The 15,227-nt window shown below is 37.4% G+C and overlaps 1 protein-coding gene across 5 annotated transcripts in view; it reads right to left on the bottom strand.

The window, feature by feature from the left end:
- Nucleotides 1–15,227, bottom strand: part of NALCN (sodium leak channel, non-selective) — a 223,288-nt gene that overhangs the window by 61,380 nt on the left and 146,681 nt on the right. For all 5 annotated transcript variants that reach the window (XM_027644562.1, XM_027644537.1, XM_027644531.1 and 2 more), the window contains one exon: nt 1,731–1,867. In XM_027644562.1, the coding sequence (XP_027500363.1) occupies nt 1,731–1,867 (137 nt within the window). The remainder of the gene's footprint in view (nt 1–1,730; nt 1,868–15,227) is intronic.

The following is a 15,227-nucleotide window of genomic DNA, read 5'->3' as shown; positions in this document are numbered from 1 at the left end:
AAATGAACAGAGTGCTAGAACAACTGATAATACTTCATTTATTAAAGAAATCCACAAGTGAATTGAGAGGTAGGTCACTTGTGTGTAGATTCAAGGAAAAAAATTCTATTGCTTTTATTATTTATTTATTTACCAATATAAATGCTAAATATTTCAAGTGCCTTTTGCAGTTTTCAGCTCTTTTGAGCTCATTAAACAGCAAGTTGTTACTTGACTGTAAATCAAATTCTGATATAACCCAAAGGAATCATAGTCTCTGTGTGAAATTCTTTCTTGAAGATTTCAAACAACATCTGTTCATATAACTGATTTGAATGCCAGTATTAGGGCGCTTCAGCAATTCTGTGCCTCACATATGTCATGTTTAAAATGCAGAAGCATTTGTTTACAACAAATGTACATTCATTTTGCTGTATTTTAAGTTCAGTAGAATTGCCTCTTTTCAGTGTAAACTGACTGTGTCAAAACTAATTTTACTCTGAAGAGATATTTCTATATGGTGCAATAGTTTCAGATTTAAAGATATGATTTGCTAGTGCTACTTTGAAGTCTGTTTCAGTAGTTAGTATGATTACGAATTACTATAGAGTACGTTAGGGAAAACAAATCTAGAAAGAAGTACCCAAAAAGACTAAGACTAGTAGATAAATGCCCTCCCTATAAAAACAAAGAGTACTTTGATACTAAAAGTAAAACATCTGTGATTGCTTCCTTGAGGTTTCGAAGATGTTTTTCCTGACTCTTCCTTTCATTCAGTTATGATACTATAAACAGGACAAAACAGTTGCCTTAGCTTTCTTGTGACTTTAATAAAAAAAAAAGTAATCTCAGGAGACTCAGAACAATGGCAGCAATCTTTCACATCATCCTTTCTCACAGCATGTAATTACTGAGGATATTAGAATGGGCATGGCCAGAGGACCTGTTTAGCCAGCCTGTGCTGTTTGCAGCCTGTATATGCTAGAGCAGCCCTATACGGAAGCTTTATTTGACTTCAAGCAAAAATAATTGTACTGTAACTGAATTGTTTGGGTTGGAAGGGAGCTTAAAGATCACCTTGTTCCACCCCCCTGCCATGGGCAGGGACACCTTCCACTAGACCAGGTTGCTCAGAGCACCATTAAAGGTGGCCTTCAACACTTCCAAGGATGGGGCATCCACAACTTCTCTTGGTAAACTGTTCTAGAGCCTCGCCACCCTCACAGTAAAAGAATGATCTAATAGATAACTGAGGGTCTGATCCTTTGTTAAGGTGAGTTTTATAGAAAAGTGATAACTATGCAAATACAAAGAAGGGATGAGGTCATCACAGAGTAACTGGGATTGGATGGTCTATGTTATCCCCTCTAATATTTGCTGCCAATTCACTCTATCTCTAAAAACCTACTAGTTGTCAAAAAACCAACTGCTAGTTGTCCATGTGAGCCAAGAATCTAAAATCCAAATGGAAGTGGAGAAACAATACACTTTTCAATTATATTGTACTTGTGTCAGTTTTGGTCAATCTAGCTGCTTGTTGTCAGGAGTGCTAGGATTTTTTTCTCCCCAAACATAAAAAAAGGTAAACCCAAAATGTCACATCTTTTGAATGCCTATGTTAATTCTATTTAATTTCTAATTTTCTGAAGTATCTGCCTAACCCACAAGAAAAAATGTTAAATATTTTGTGTGCTATGTGGCCTGGCCCCAGAAAAGTTTACAGCATACTAGCAAAGGAGATATTTCAATACCTTATTTTTGGAACTGTGAAATCTGAAGGAAGCTTGGAGATTTTCACCATTTGTGGCCTGTTTGGAAATTTTTCAAATATGCGTAGACGCAATGGAAGCTTCTCCTTTGTGTCTGCATTAGCTTCACTTTGCTTTAACTGAAAACAGGGAAATAAAACAAATGACATAAAGAGAAATTTTACTCCATAATATACCACTCTTATTTTTCAGAATCCAAATAATAATGGTAATCATTTTAAGAAACAGAAGATGGCAGCAAAGACCTGCGGAGGGTAAATTTGATACACGAGTTTTTTGGTCTTCTTGTGCTGGAAAATGACAAATACCTTACAATACCATGCTTTTAACTGAAAGACACAAAATGTGAGGATTGTAAATAATTTTAATTTTAAAATACAAAGCATATTAGTGTCCTATTCAATATGCTTATTTCTACATTTTCTTCACAGATCCCTAACACTTTATCAAGCAAATAAACATGCATGATCTTTTCTTATGAGGTACATCTTTTTGTATATGCTGACAACTCTTTGATATTGAAGGACAACACAGCACTTTAAAAGGAAGAAATTTTAAAGGAATCCAGCTCTCAGAATACAAAAATAACAGGAAAATCACATTTAGATGAGTATTATAAGCAATAATAAAGAAGTCAAAAGAATCCATCTACATCAGCAACACTGAGCTGCAGCACATCACATAAAAAATTTCGGATTTGTAACTATCCACAAACAGTTATTCCATGGAACATCACACATCCAAGTACAGAAAAGGTAGATGCATCTTTGTGGACAGATGATGGCTAAATCAAATGATATAAGATAAAAAAGACACACTATAGACATATGATTCCTGAATTCTGATTATCTTATGTAGCAATTCAGTTGTGTCATTTCAACAAAATACCATGTCAAAAAGAAGCAGTGAAATCAATTTTCACATTTATTTTAAACTGTATGTGTATTGTATGCTATTTCAACAAGAATATACCTAATGAAATTTCAATTCTCCTTCTCACCCCTGCTTGTGAGCAAAGGATTAGAAGCTTATATTTTAGCAGAGATTTTCACCATCAGCACCCTGCAGAAAATACTGCTGATAGACATCAGCTATAGATTTTTACCAGGGGCAGTTGCCCAGAAAGTTGAACAGAGTTTTAACTCTCACTTGCCCTGCCTACCGAAATGCATGTTCCCGCAGCACGCTATAGAAGAACAACTGCTCTGCTGCACTGTCATGCTATCAGCAACATCATCACTTCCAGCCACAGGACAGCTTAAAATGAAAATCAATTCATATTTGGTTGGATGCAAGTTGTCATGTGGCTGAAAACTGAAGAGCTACAAACAAAGACTAATTAATGGTGAAGCACTGAGTCAGAATAAAAGGGGAATATTGCATATATCTGTATTATGTCCAGTCCTGTTTCATTGCTTTATTAATGATCCTTAAAAGGAATAAATGATGACATTAACAACCACTTGGTATTAAAATGTGAAGAGTTACAAATACCATGTTGGACAAGGAAAGGGACGCATTTAGAAACAGCGGCAGGAAATAACAGACTGAAAAAATTCTAGATAAAGAATAAGAGCAGAAGCTAAACAAGTACTGGACTTCCATATAGCATCAAAAGGTCAGTTTGGGCACCAATTACATTACCTGCCAAAGGCTATGCTCACAATCAAGCTCTGTTGGGTAGATATTACAGAGGTATGAAAAATAGTACAGAAGTCCACAGCTCCTCTCTGTGCTGCTTTAAAGAGACCATATCAGGGTATGCATAAATTTCTAAATACCATTTTACCATTTTCATACTCACAAGCCAAAATAGTGAGAAGAGAGGCATGAAAACCAGGAGAGTGCTACGTAAACTAATTGGGGCAAGGGAAAAAAAAGGAGAGAAAGACTATTTATAAAATTTATTCCACATCTGCAATAACAGATAATAAAGTAAGGGCAGGGGAGATGTAAATTTATATGAGAAATATTTGAAAACAAATTATTTCAAGAATATAATAGTGTATACCAAACAAAGGAATGAGAGGATGAAATTTATAAAGAGAATTTCTAGGATGAGAATAAAGATTTCTAGTCTTATGGGGAAATCTCTGAGTGTTCAGACAGATCTCTGAAGGGAAGTGCCTCATCATTTCAAATTCAGACCACTCAGAACCCACGAAATGCCAGAGTATTGCTGCAAGAAATCACTCACTGACAATGAAACCAGGCTTCTCTGCAAAACTGTACTGTTGAAAAGCTTAAGGAAGGGACTATTTCTAGAAGAAAAAAAAAAGGTTTCCAGTTTCTGACACTTGATTTTTTAATAAGAAAACACTGCATAAATATGCACATTTTGGCATGGACAATGTCACTTACAGCTATGAACTCCTGTTTGCAGAAGTCAGTGTATATAGAACATAGACCATTGCAATGTTGTCTGAAGTCTTAGTGCAGAACAGATCAGGGAGAACTTGAAAGCAGGAAACTGTGTAGTTCAAAAGGTAAACAAGGCAACAGGAGAACGATTCAAGATAGGCTTTAAAATAACTTAAAGTCAAAGCAGTTCTATAGAATATCTCCAATTACTCATGCTGTGATAATATTACATATTGCGGAGCATGAGGCATTTAGCTTCACTAAGTTCTTCTCCATGCACTTAGGGTGTAATTATTGCTCCACATGACATGCATCCTGTTTTGTATTGCTGCTTAAAACCTTTATATTTCAACTTTCTTTAACACATAACAAACACATATTTTTAAAGGTACAGGATTATGGTGAAATGAGGTTATGATAGTGCATATGACAGTGCAGAGTTTCTTGTAACAGCTAGACCCGAATAACCCAATAAACACATATAAAATATTAGGACATTTTTCTCTACGATTTTTAGGTTTTATTTATTACTGTTCCTATTGGCAAGGAAATGCACACTGGCCTGATTTGCTCTGCATGGCCCTCAATCTCCAGCCTCAAGAGCCTACTGGGAATGGTTCAACAATATTTTGTCATCCTGACCTGGCTCAATTCTCTTGTGGATGGTGGAAAACATTTACGTCTGTAAAGCCATTGAAGGAATTTGTGTCTATGTCTGCTACTGCCATGATGCTTGAGTTTGGAGGAGCAGATTTAGTGGCACACACATGTAGTAAAACTGTCTGCTCTGAACCCATATCCAAATAGTACATAAATGCTGAGGAGTGTCAGAGAGGATATTTTAATTTGGGATTCCTGTGGTCATTTGAACAGGTCTCTAAAAACCAAGTTCTCCCTGATCTGTTCACATAATTGTCTCAGATCAATACAAAAGACAGCTGTGAGAAAGGCAGACTTACAGGAATAAGATTTGTACTATTTGTCTCTCACAGAAAGGCATTATGGGCATGTCTCCATCTGGTCTGGAGAAGTTTGAAGTTTGAACAATCAGCATGTGTTTTCTGGTTCAGTTTATTAGCTGTGTTGGTAAGCAAACCAGATTCTTCTTGGAGGAAACAAAACCACAGGCTCCAGTTTGGCTACATAAAAAATGCAGTCCAGGCTTAAGGATCACAACCAGTGGCTGGTCCTTAGGGTGGCCTTGAACCCTGTGTGTGATGGGGCACAAAGTCCAGTGTGAGACTGAATCTGTTCTGAAGCAAACCCCTCTGTCCTGCACACTGTACATGCAGCAGCCACAGCAAATGCTTCATTGTGCCAATTCTCTCTGATGGCACAGCCCAGGTGTTACATAGTACAATCTCATCCATATTACTCATTGAAGATTCAGTTGTAAATTTTTTTGTGACTTCAAGGTTTGCTTACAAAAACATGATTGCCAAAATCAGCTTTAGTATAATAAACATCTTGGCCCTTAAAAATTAAGAGAACCTGTAAGTGGTTGTCCTAAATACGCACAGTAGGATGAATGGTGGTGAAAGTGGAAGACCAGGAAAGACAGGGTGCAATAAAAGAGACAGCAGGTAATGACTGCCAATGAGGAAAAGGGTCAGGATTATCTTTTTTGCACATACCCTGGCTGTGGTCAGACAATTGTGCTAGGACGGTCTGAAAAGCAATCACTGCCCTGCTGGAGACAGCATCCGTTCTGTCATGAAGCCAGTGTCTCCTGTGTAATCACACTGGTCCTACCAGGCCAGAAAAGCCACAGCACCAGACTATTCACACACCGTCCCACCTCTGCCAGGTACTAAAGCATTCTCATCTGTGTATCACAAATGTATTACAGTACTTGAACCACCCAGTATACACTGTTATCTAGAACCTTGAGAGTAAGGTAATAAGTGGTGATTCTTACTTTTTTTTTATCTTAAAATTGTAGCACTATAGTCACCCAGATAGTAATCACTGTAAATGTGGTCAAGGTGAAATTAGTGAGTTCTCTTAAAGTGCATATTGCAACTCCTTTGATAGCAGCGAGTGGAGTTGCTGAAAAATCACTAAAGAATTGGAATGAGACAAGAAGCAGGACCTGATTAGGAGAGATGCGTTTCCCCAGTCTTCCCCTATGTTCAGCAGAAGAGACATGCACAGTGAATTTCAGATCTTCAGGTGAATGCAGGGCAGAGTCACACATGCCCTCCAGCTAACACCCTCTTCTGTGGAAGCAGGATGTGAGAAGTGTCTGCACATGCAAAAGTCTCATGATGGACTCAGGTGGGAGCTGACAGACTGAAAGGTGGAAGTGCTTCAGGGTCTGGTAATATGAACAAGATCACTTGAACAGTTCAAAGGGCAAACTAAGGTCAGTAACTCTCAATATCACCAATTTGCATTTAGAGACAGAAACATCCTCAGAAGTATTGATCTGGGTAAAAGAAACCAAAAGCTCAAATTTAACATAGTCATCGAGTCTCTAAGATATTGACAGTTTGGTGAGAAACAGAATTAACCATATTCAAAGGGATAAGACCTACCATTCCTAACTTTTTGTTTTGTTCTGTATTCATTTAGTTCTGATCATGGAAGAAGACCCAGTAATGTGCAAAACTCAAAGAGTGACAGATGTAGTTTTCAGATGGTCTATGAGGCAAATGTATGTGAAATTCACTTAAACACTCTGTAAATATTTCAATGAAATCAAATGATTATAAAAATTTGCAGCAATGCTCTAACTCTTTCATTTTAGTTGACAGTTTTCAAAACAGGCTGAGATCAATCATGTTCCAAATTAAAAGCTTTGCTACTGATGTACACAAAGCCTATTTAGGAACTGGCCAGCTGCCCAGAATAATTTCATGGTGATTGAAAAGTTCAAACCTTTTGTGAAAGTTCAGGGGGAGTCACTAGTGGATAGTTTTAAATTGTTTGGTATATTATAGTGCACTACTAAATAACATTTTTCACTGCAAATCCCCTTAAGGGTTGTTTTTGAAGAATAAAATGACTACACAGTATCTGCACTGCATGCTTAGCAAGATATGCTACGTGCTCCAACACCAAACACTGAAAACAAAAGTGCACATGGATGAAAGACGTTATAAACTGATACCAGCACCCAACCAACAGCTTTGCGTAATTTTTTACCTATCAAATTCTCAGAATTACCATCACCTTTGGCTTGTCAAAAGGAGTTTTGAATGAAATCCAAGTAATTAGCATTAAATGACATTAGTAGATCTCTACTAAACTCTTATGAATGCAAGGCTTACCCAACTTGACTTACTACTAAGTTTCATCCGCATGGTAGGAAACACACTGTGATGGTTTTGCCTGGGATAGAGTTAATTTCCTTCATAGTAGCTGACATACGGCTGTGTTTCGTATTCTTGCTGAAAACAGTGTTGACAACATTGAGATGTTTTCCTTAGTGCTGAGCAGTGCTTGCACACAGTCAAGGCCTCTTCTGCCTCTCATCCCACCAATAAGTGGGCTGGGGGTGCACAATAGGTTGGGAGCCGACCCCATCTGACCAGAGGGATATCCTATACCATATGGCATCATGCTCAGTATATAAAGCTGGGGAAAGAAGAAGGATGAGGGGATGTTTGGAGTGATGGTGCTTCTCTTCCCAAATCACTGTTATGTGTGATGGTGCCTGGCTTTCCCGGGGTTGGTCGAACACCTGCCTGCCCATGGAAAGTGGTGAATGAATTCCTTGTTTCGCTTTGATTGCATGTATGGCTTTTGTTTTACCATTAAGCCATTTTTATCTCAATCCATGATTTTTCTCCCTTCTACTCTTCTGATTCTCTCCACCATCCCACTGGGGCTAGGGAGGGTAGTGAACACACAGCTGTGTGGCTGGGATTAAACCTCGACACCTCCCTATGCTGTGTGAACCTAATTCCAGATTTCACAGCCAACCTATATGACTCCTATGAATTTGTGAGTGTTGCTTGGGGTGAAAGCTGTTAGGTGTAGATGCTGAAAAATATTCGTCACATATTGATGCAGGTTACATTTTGTTTCTGTGGCCTGTGGCAAAGCAATTCTGCGTTTCCTTCTTTTTAGGTGTGCTACAGTGTGTTTGGACATTCCTGTAAATGGATACTTTGCTAGCACAGACCACTGTGACAATGCCTTCTGACACATAAAGGATCTCTACAAAGACAAAAATGACCTGCTGCAGCTAGGAAAATAATGTTTCATCTGAAACGTGGAACACAATTCAAATGAGACATCAGTAAATATACCTAAAAATCCCTTAACATAATTGTCAAACGTGATAATTAATGCATTACTCTTCGTCTTTACTCATAGGAGTAAGCAAACATCAACAACAGTGCACAGTACTTTTTTTCTGTATTTTTTCCAGGTGCTTTTATATAACCACCATTATCATGTGCATTTGTTTCCTTAAATGTATTCGGCTAAATATGCATGTGGCTGTACATTTGATCTGATCTCCACATAGTCGATTTGTTTGAGACTGGAAAACTGCAGAGGCTTTGTGGAGAGACCACAGAAATTTCATCTATAATGTCATTCTAGAGAACATAGAGGAATACTCTTCACAAGGAGACTTGGTCACAGGACAGGAGGTGAAGAGCACCATTTGCCTCATGAAAGGAAAATCTCTTTAGACAGAATAAAGTAATTCTTCTTTATGAAGGCAATCACTGGAATAAGTTGCCCAGAGAAGCTATGCTAAGTTTATCACTGGAGATATTCAGGAACTGACCTGACAGGACTCTAGGTAACCATATCTAATGGCCTGCTTTCAACAGCAGGTTGGACGAGGTGTTGTCCAGAAGTCCCTTCCATCCTAGACTTTTCTATGATTGTATGATTTGGTGATAGCTGTGAACTGCAAGACAGCAGATCCTTATTATGCTCTTCAGTTTCACTCTTGTGCATATGCATGTGTCATCTCTTAGTAACTTGGACTTTTGTTCAAATCATTGTGAGGCTCTGTTAGATTCTGTGAGAAGATAATCTAACTCAAATTGAGAATATGTAACTCACATAGTGGACCAATTCCTACACTTAAGTATCCTTACTTAGAAAATGTAACTGAAGTTAAGAAAAAATTCACAGATATAGTTGAGACCAGAATCCAGTACATTTTGTTCAACAGGGGAGACTTTGTCTTTGAGCAAATCAGCTGCCCCTTGGCTTTTTGTGGTTGGCTGGTTGGTTTGTTCATTTTGAAGTAGAGGCAGAACATTTAATTTGACATAAGTGGCCTGAGTTTTAGATTCACTGCAGTTTCACAGTATTTCTCCAGTACAGGAATTCAGACAGAAAATTAATTTTACCAAAGGACATGCAGAGGCAAACCTACATGAGTGGTAACTGGGAGGTCACAGAGGCTGATCCAAATTACTTCAGAAACTTTCTAGGCTGGACTAGATGAAAACAAAGATAATTTGATGTTACTGGCTGTCCTTTCTCCCACACAAGTTTGCTGTTGAAATTTTAGCCAGGGCTAGATTCCTGCATTCTGTTATTCTCGTTCACAAGAGATGGAGAGAGTTTTCTTTGTATCCTTGTGGTGATAGACTGCTTTTTTAAAGAGGAATTTATGGGTAAGAATTCTCCCTCAGTTTTGAAATAGTGCTCCCACTCATTGGATATTATGCAAGAAAACCGTGCAGGTTTTCTCATCTTCTGTCATGTTTTTAACAGAGTGTCTGATCCATTCTTGAGGAACTATAAAGGGAGAAACCCTCTGAATTCTAAGTGGAAGTGACTGACACTCAGGTACCTAAAAATGGCAGTAAAAATAAAATGAATTAGTTCTTTTAAATAGACAGCAATTTTTAATGACTGAAAAAGGAATTAAATCTCATGCAAAGGCCAAGTCTCTACTTTTTTTTAAGTATGCAGAAGTCGATTACAATGTGTGCACAAGTGCAAAGATTCACATGCTGCTATGGGCCTAAAACACGGTTAAGGAAAGGTGATGCAGACTAAAAAAAAAAAAAAAAAAAGGGGGTACAAACACAGCACGGATTTTCAAGAATCCATTGCCATACAAATAACTAGTAATGCTACATAAGCCCTGTCCTTCATTCCAAACTGCTGCAGGGCTGTCCCTTTATTCAGAGGATGGAGCATCTAAAATCATGTGTGTGCCCTGACAAACACTTGTATCTTCCTTTGCTATCAACCAAATAAAACAAAAATAAAGATTAGGTGACCTCCTGGTGATATAAAAGATAAGTAAGCATTTTCTTCCACAATAATATAAATGAAGCAGCAGAAGCTTACATTTATATTTTTGTTACTCCTATTCACACATTCATAGCAAATCTGACTCCCATCTCTCCTTGAAAAATGTGTGCTTTGAATATGATATTTGGCAAGAATTTTCAAAGGTCTCTATTTTATACCATAAAACTTTCTTCCAAGAAAAAACTCTTGAATTTATTGAGTTTTCTTCACAGATAATACGGTATTGCATATACTTGGAATTGGCAACTTCTGAATTGATACTTAGGTGTTAATTTCACCATTGAAAATAAAATGTATGAGCCAGAATTTGTGATCCATTAATACTGTTTTAAAAAAAGGTGGCAGATGAGGTAAGAGATAGCAAAAAAATTCAAACAACAAAGGTGTTTTGAAGCTACAGACTTCAGGAGACTTTGAAAACTTTCTTAGTTATTAAAAAAGAAATAGTCTAGCATGAGTAGTTTTCCAGATGACTGTGTTTTCCAGTCTTGAAAGGTCAGCTTGTTTTCTAGAAATGGACACAGTCTCCATAAAACTTGCTACTTTTGAAGCAGTGCTACTTTGAATTCTTTGCATATGGCCCAGGAATGGGGGACCAACTTGAATTTTATGAACTTTCTATTCCCTCTATGATGAAAAGAAGGATTTTATGCATTTTATGTAGTACTTAAAATTCAGTTAGGAACCATTACTGTACTTTATATTTATTAATAAAATGTGTTCTACACTTATCTTTGCTGCCACTTGTTAAAAATCCATTTACACGGGATCAGATATAATGAAAAGGTAATTTTCCATTTTTATTCTATTTTATAGTTATTTCCCATTTAGAATTACCTCAAGTACGGTCCTAAGAATAAAAATATTCTGGAGGCAAGTAAAACTAACCAGGCTTAAAAAAGCTCCTTGATTTTCACATACACATTCACATTTATAGAATTTTATGCTGAGTGTGTTTAAATTAGATATACCAATTATAACACCTTGTTCACACAATATGTTCATGAAAAATCCCCATGCTGAAACTCCCACTTTAATGCTAAAACTTCAGCACACAAAATTTGGAAGTGATGCAACTGCTGAAATTGTCATTGGCATCTTCCTAGATCTGCTGAATGACTGGAGATGCTGGGTGAAAGGCAGAAGGCTCCGGCGACATGTTCTGACCAAACGTGTTCAGCATACCAAATCCTATCTTTTCCATCTCCTCCTCTTCTGATAGATAAAATTTCACTTCTGAGATATCATTCAGCATAGCTTTTGCAGTCAGGTACTCAAAAAAACAATTAGCAGTGTTTGACCTGTCATTGTTCATAGTCTCAATTAAAGGCAGTAGTGAGCTATGTGCTTTGGTTCTACTTAACAAGAATCTGGGGAGAAGGGGGCAGAGGAAAAGGAATACTGGGTCATAAAGTGTGAGCACAGTTTTGCTCCTCACTGAAAAAAGGAGTTGTTAATAGGTCTGCCAAAATGATATTTGCATTACCAGGGCAGTGAGACTTCTTGGTATTAACAGGAGTAAGGTCGAAACTATCTTCTGAATGAATAATGACTGTATCTGGATGGCCTGGACTTCCCCTAGAAAGACCTTGGTTTCAAATACTAAGCTGCCTCACCAGAAAAGAGAGCTGAGAAAAGCAAATGGAGACGCAGGGAAAGCAAAAAAATGAAATCCATGAAAAGCAGTACCAGCAAAGCATCAGCGAGCCAGCTGCATGAAGGGAGACAGAACTTCTTATTATTTCAGACTGACTTTCTAATACTTTTTTTATTATGGACTAGATATTTTGAATTCTTGTTAAGAAACCAATTCCAAGAAATGATGTTACAGAAATTCTATCCTAGTAATTTCACATACTGATTTATTTACTTTAAAAAAAAATGAGGGCATTTGTAAGGAATATTAAATATTACTTTTTCCAACATGTGTTAGTTATCTTGCAAATGCAGAGCATTTCAAATAGACTTAGCCAGTGAAAAGAAACTTAGGTCTGATTCTAAAGCTGCATGTACAGGTGCACAAAGACAGAAAACACAAAGCAATAACAGGCATGGTAGGAAGGAGAGAGCACTGAGGAAGCATTTGACTGGAAGGTACATCACAGGCTAGCAGGCATCAAATGAAATAATCAAATGGCAGATTCATAAGTTGAAAAGGAACTATCTTTTCACACAGTGCATTGTTAAATTTATCTTTCCTGTTGCAAGCAGTAAATGCTAGAATATACACAGATTTGAAAATAGATTTAACAGACGTGCGAGCACTAAGTGCTTTCCCTATTTTTGTATTAGTTCCTAAACATATTTTTCTGGCCACCATCAGGGACTAGATATATTGAACTAGGAGGACCTTTGCTTTGAGCCAGTAGATCTCTTACTATATTCCAAGCCTACAGGTTCTTCCTCAGTAAACTTCATAATAAATTTCCAAGGACAATCTTGGCATAATTGTTTCACCAGAAACATATATAGTGAAATTCTAGCAATCACTGGTCACAAGGAACTGCCAAGTGACTGTGAATGCCTTGGTTCTACTGTCAGGTGACATTGGTAGTGATATAATTAGAGCTATAAGAGAGATATGAAGCTACGGAATACTAGGATGTGGAAGACTTTTCTCTGATGCCAGGGACCATCATACTGAATACCAAGCAACATCATACTTAAAGAGCAGTAATTTTAGGGTAAAGGTCCGAAAGGATTTACACTCAAACACAGTACACCGGGGTTACCAAGTAAAAGTCTCTAGTAGGACTTGCTCTCTTAGGACAGTCCACTGCCATTACAAACAAGATATGTAGGTACTCCACATAATTTCATTACTGAAAATGGATTGTGGGAGCCCAAACCCAGCTTTCAGCAAAAGAAAGCTTGGTTGACAAACATCTCATGATCTGAAGAAATTTGGACCCTTGTCCAGAGACCTGTTGATGTGCAAACCGAAGATATAAACCTGCCTCCAAGAAGAATTCAGAAAGGACTTTTTGAGATGACTGTTAAAACCATGTCTAAACCCCTGTAATCCCTCTATCCCCCATGTAATCCTACTAGAAGAAAAATTAACTATTTGGAAATTGCAGTAAAAACTTGTGTAACTCCCCAATTAACAAAGGTTGTCCCCTTCATTAACATGTCCAGCCCCAGATGCCTTTAAAATAGTGTTCTTGTGTTCAATAAACTATTCCAGTTTTCCCCATGCTGGAATCGTGTCTAGCTTTTATTTTTCAGACCGCCACTATGGATAAAATAATATTGTGGAATTAAGACATGCCTGATGGGAAAAAAAAAGTACTAAACACAGGGAAACTCATTAGAGGCACTGCTGGAGCTGTTAAAAATTTAAGGATTTTGTTTTAAAGAACAATATAAGGCATGCACATACATTTTCAAGCTTTGGAAATACATTCAAAACTTACATAAAACTGGCCTGATTTTAAATGGGATCTGTTGTCATTTTGTAACCTGTACAAATATGGTCACTTTGCAAAACTCTGTATATTTGACAAATTTATTGTGAGTGGGTGTATGTGTACACCTGCATTTACATATGCATATGTAACAAAGGTATTTGCAGGTCCTGAAATGGAGGAAAAATTTTATGATTCTGAAGCAGATGGCATGTATGCGTGTTTCTGTATAGTTTCAAAACCACATAGGTTGCTTGTATTAGAGAGCAAAAATATACATTATGTCTTTGTGGTAAACAGACCAAAAGCATACATTTAGGATATGATAATCAGATGCACAGAACAGAAAAATATGGATCTGCACTCAGGAGGTCCTAATTTTCTTTAATCTCTTCAAAGAACATGGATACAATGCTTGTCCTGACATTTTGATCGCTGCTTTTTTGTCCTAAACATAATTGCTTATACTAATGCCTAGAGGGTACCTCATCCTCCCAGAATTCACGTTATTTTTAGTGCAGAATTGAATGTAGCACATTGCAAGCTTTTTAACTACCCAAAGGCACTGACTGTGTAACCAAAATATAACTGATTTAGAGTCCTTTTTGTACATTTTAGAAGATAAATATTAAGATTCTTTACTTTTTGGGGTTATTTTCCTCTCTTTTTTTTAAACCTTAGTGAAATATTTTAAACATGACTGAAGTACAAGTCAGATGGTTGTGGTAATGCAAATGAATCTGTATTTTTTGCTAGGTGCTAAGTCTGAACTCCCCCATCTGAGATTTCAACCCAGTGTCTGGAATCCTTTAACCTATAAGAAAAAAGTAAAGGCATCTAGCTTTGTAAAACAAGTATCCTACACTCCAGCTACAGGAAAGAATGTGATGGAAAGACAATTTAACATATCTGAGATATCACTGTCTCTGAGGAAGCCTATTCCTCTCCACTCCTCAGAGAACAGATGTAACTATATTGCCAAGGCCAGAAGTCTTTTAAAAAAAAAGAAGTTGAGTCTCACTCATTGCTTCAGATTTTGCAAGGATACTCCAAGACTTCCTGGAGCTCCAGAATGAAAAGGGGTAGTGGGAGAGGTACTAAACAAACGGGTGTCTGAACAGATCAAGTGAGGTCTATGGGTCACCCTTGTTATTTGAAACCACAGAAGGGGTCACTTTTACTGGATTGGGCATGACATGGTGAGGACAGTCCTGGAAGACTTAAGGTAAGACTTTATAGAAGACGTGTGTGTGTGTGTGTGAGTGAGCATGTGTGTGTGCGAGCATGTGTGTATGCATGTATAACACAAAGGAAGTTTGACAAAACAGTATTTTACAAAGCAAGAATAATACACTATTAATTTTCAGGGAAACACTAACAAGACAAAGAAAAATTTAATTGTTGTACACTAGAAAACAAAAAATAACAACCACCTCCACCATTTCAGTGCTGCCCAGCAACAGGACAAGAA

The sequence above is a fragment of the Corapipo altera genome, unplaced genomic scaffold, assembly GCF_003945725.1.
Source record: "Corapipo altera isolate COAL_440 unplaced genomic scaffold, ASM394572v1 0, whole genome shotgun sequence".
In the NCBI taxonomy this organism is placed as follows: Eukaryota; Metazoa; Chordata; class Aves; order Passeriformes; family Pipridae; genus Corapipo; species Corapipo altera.
The sequence above is the reverse complement of the archived record's forward strand: the minus strand, read 5'-3'. Positions and strand labels throughout refer to the sequence as shown.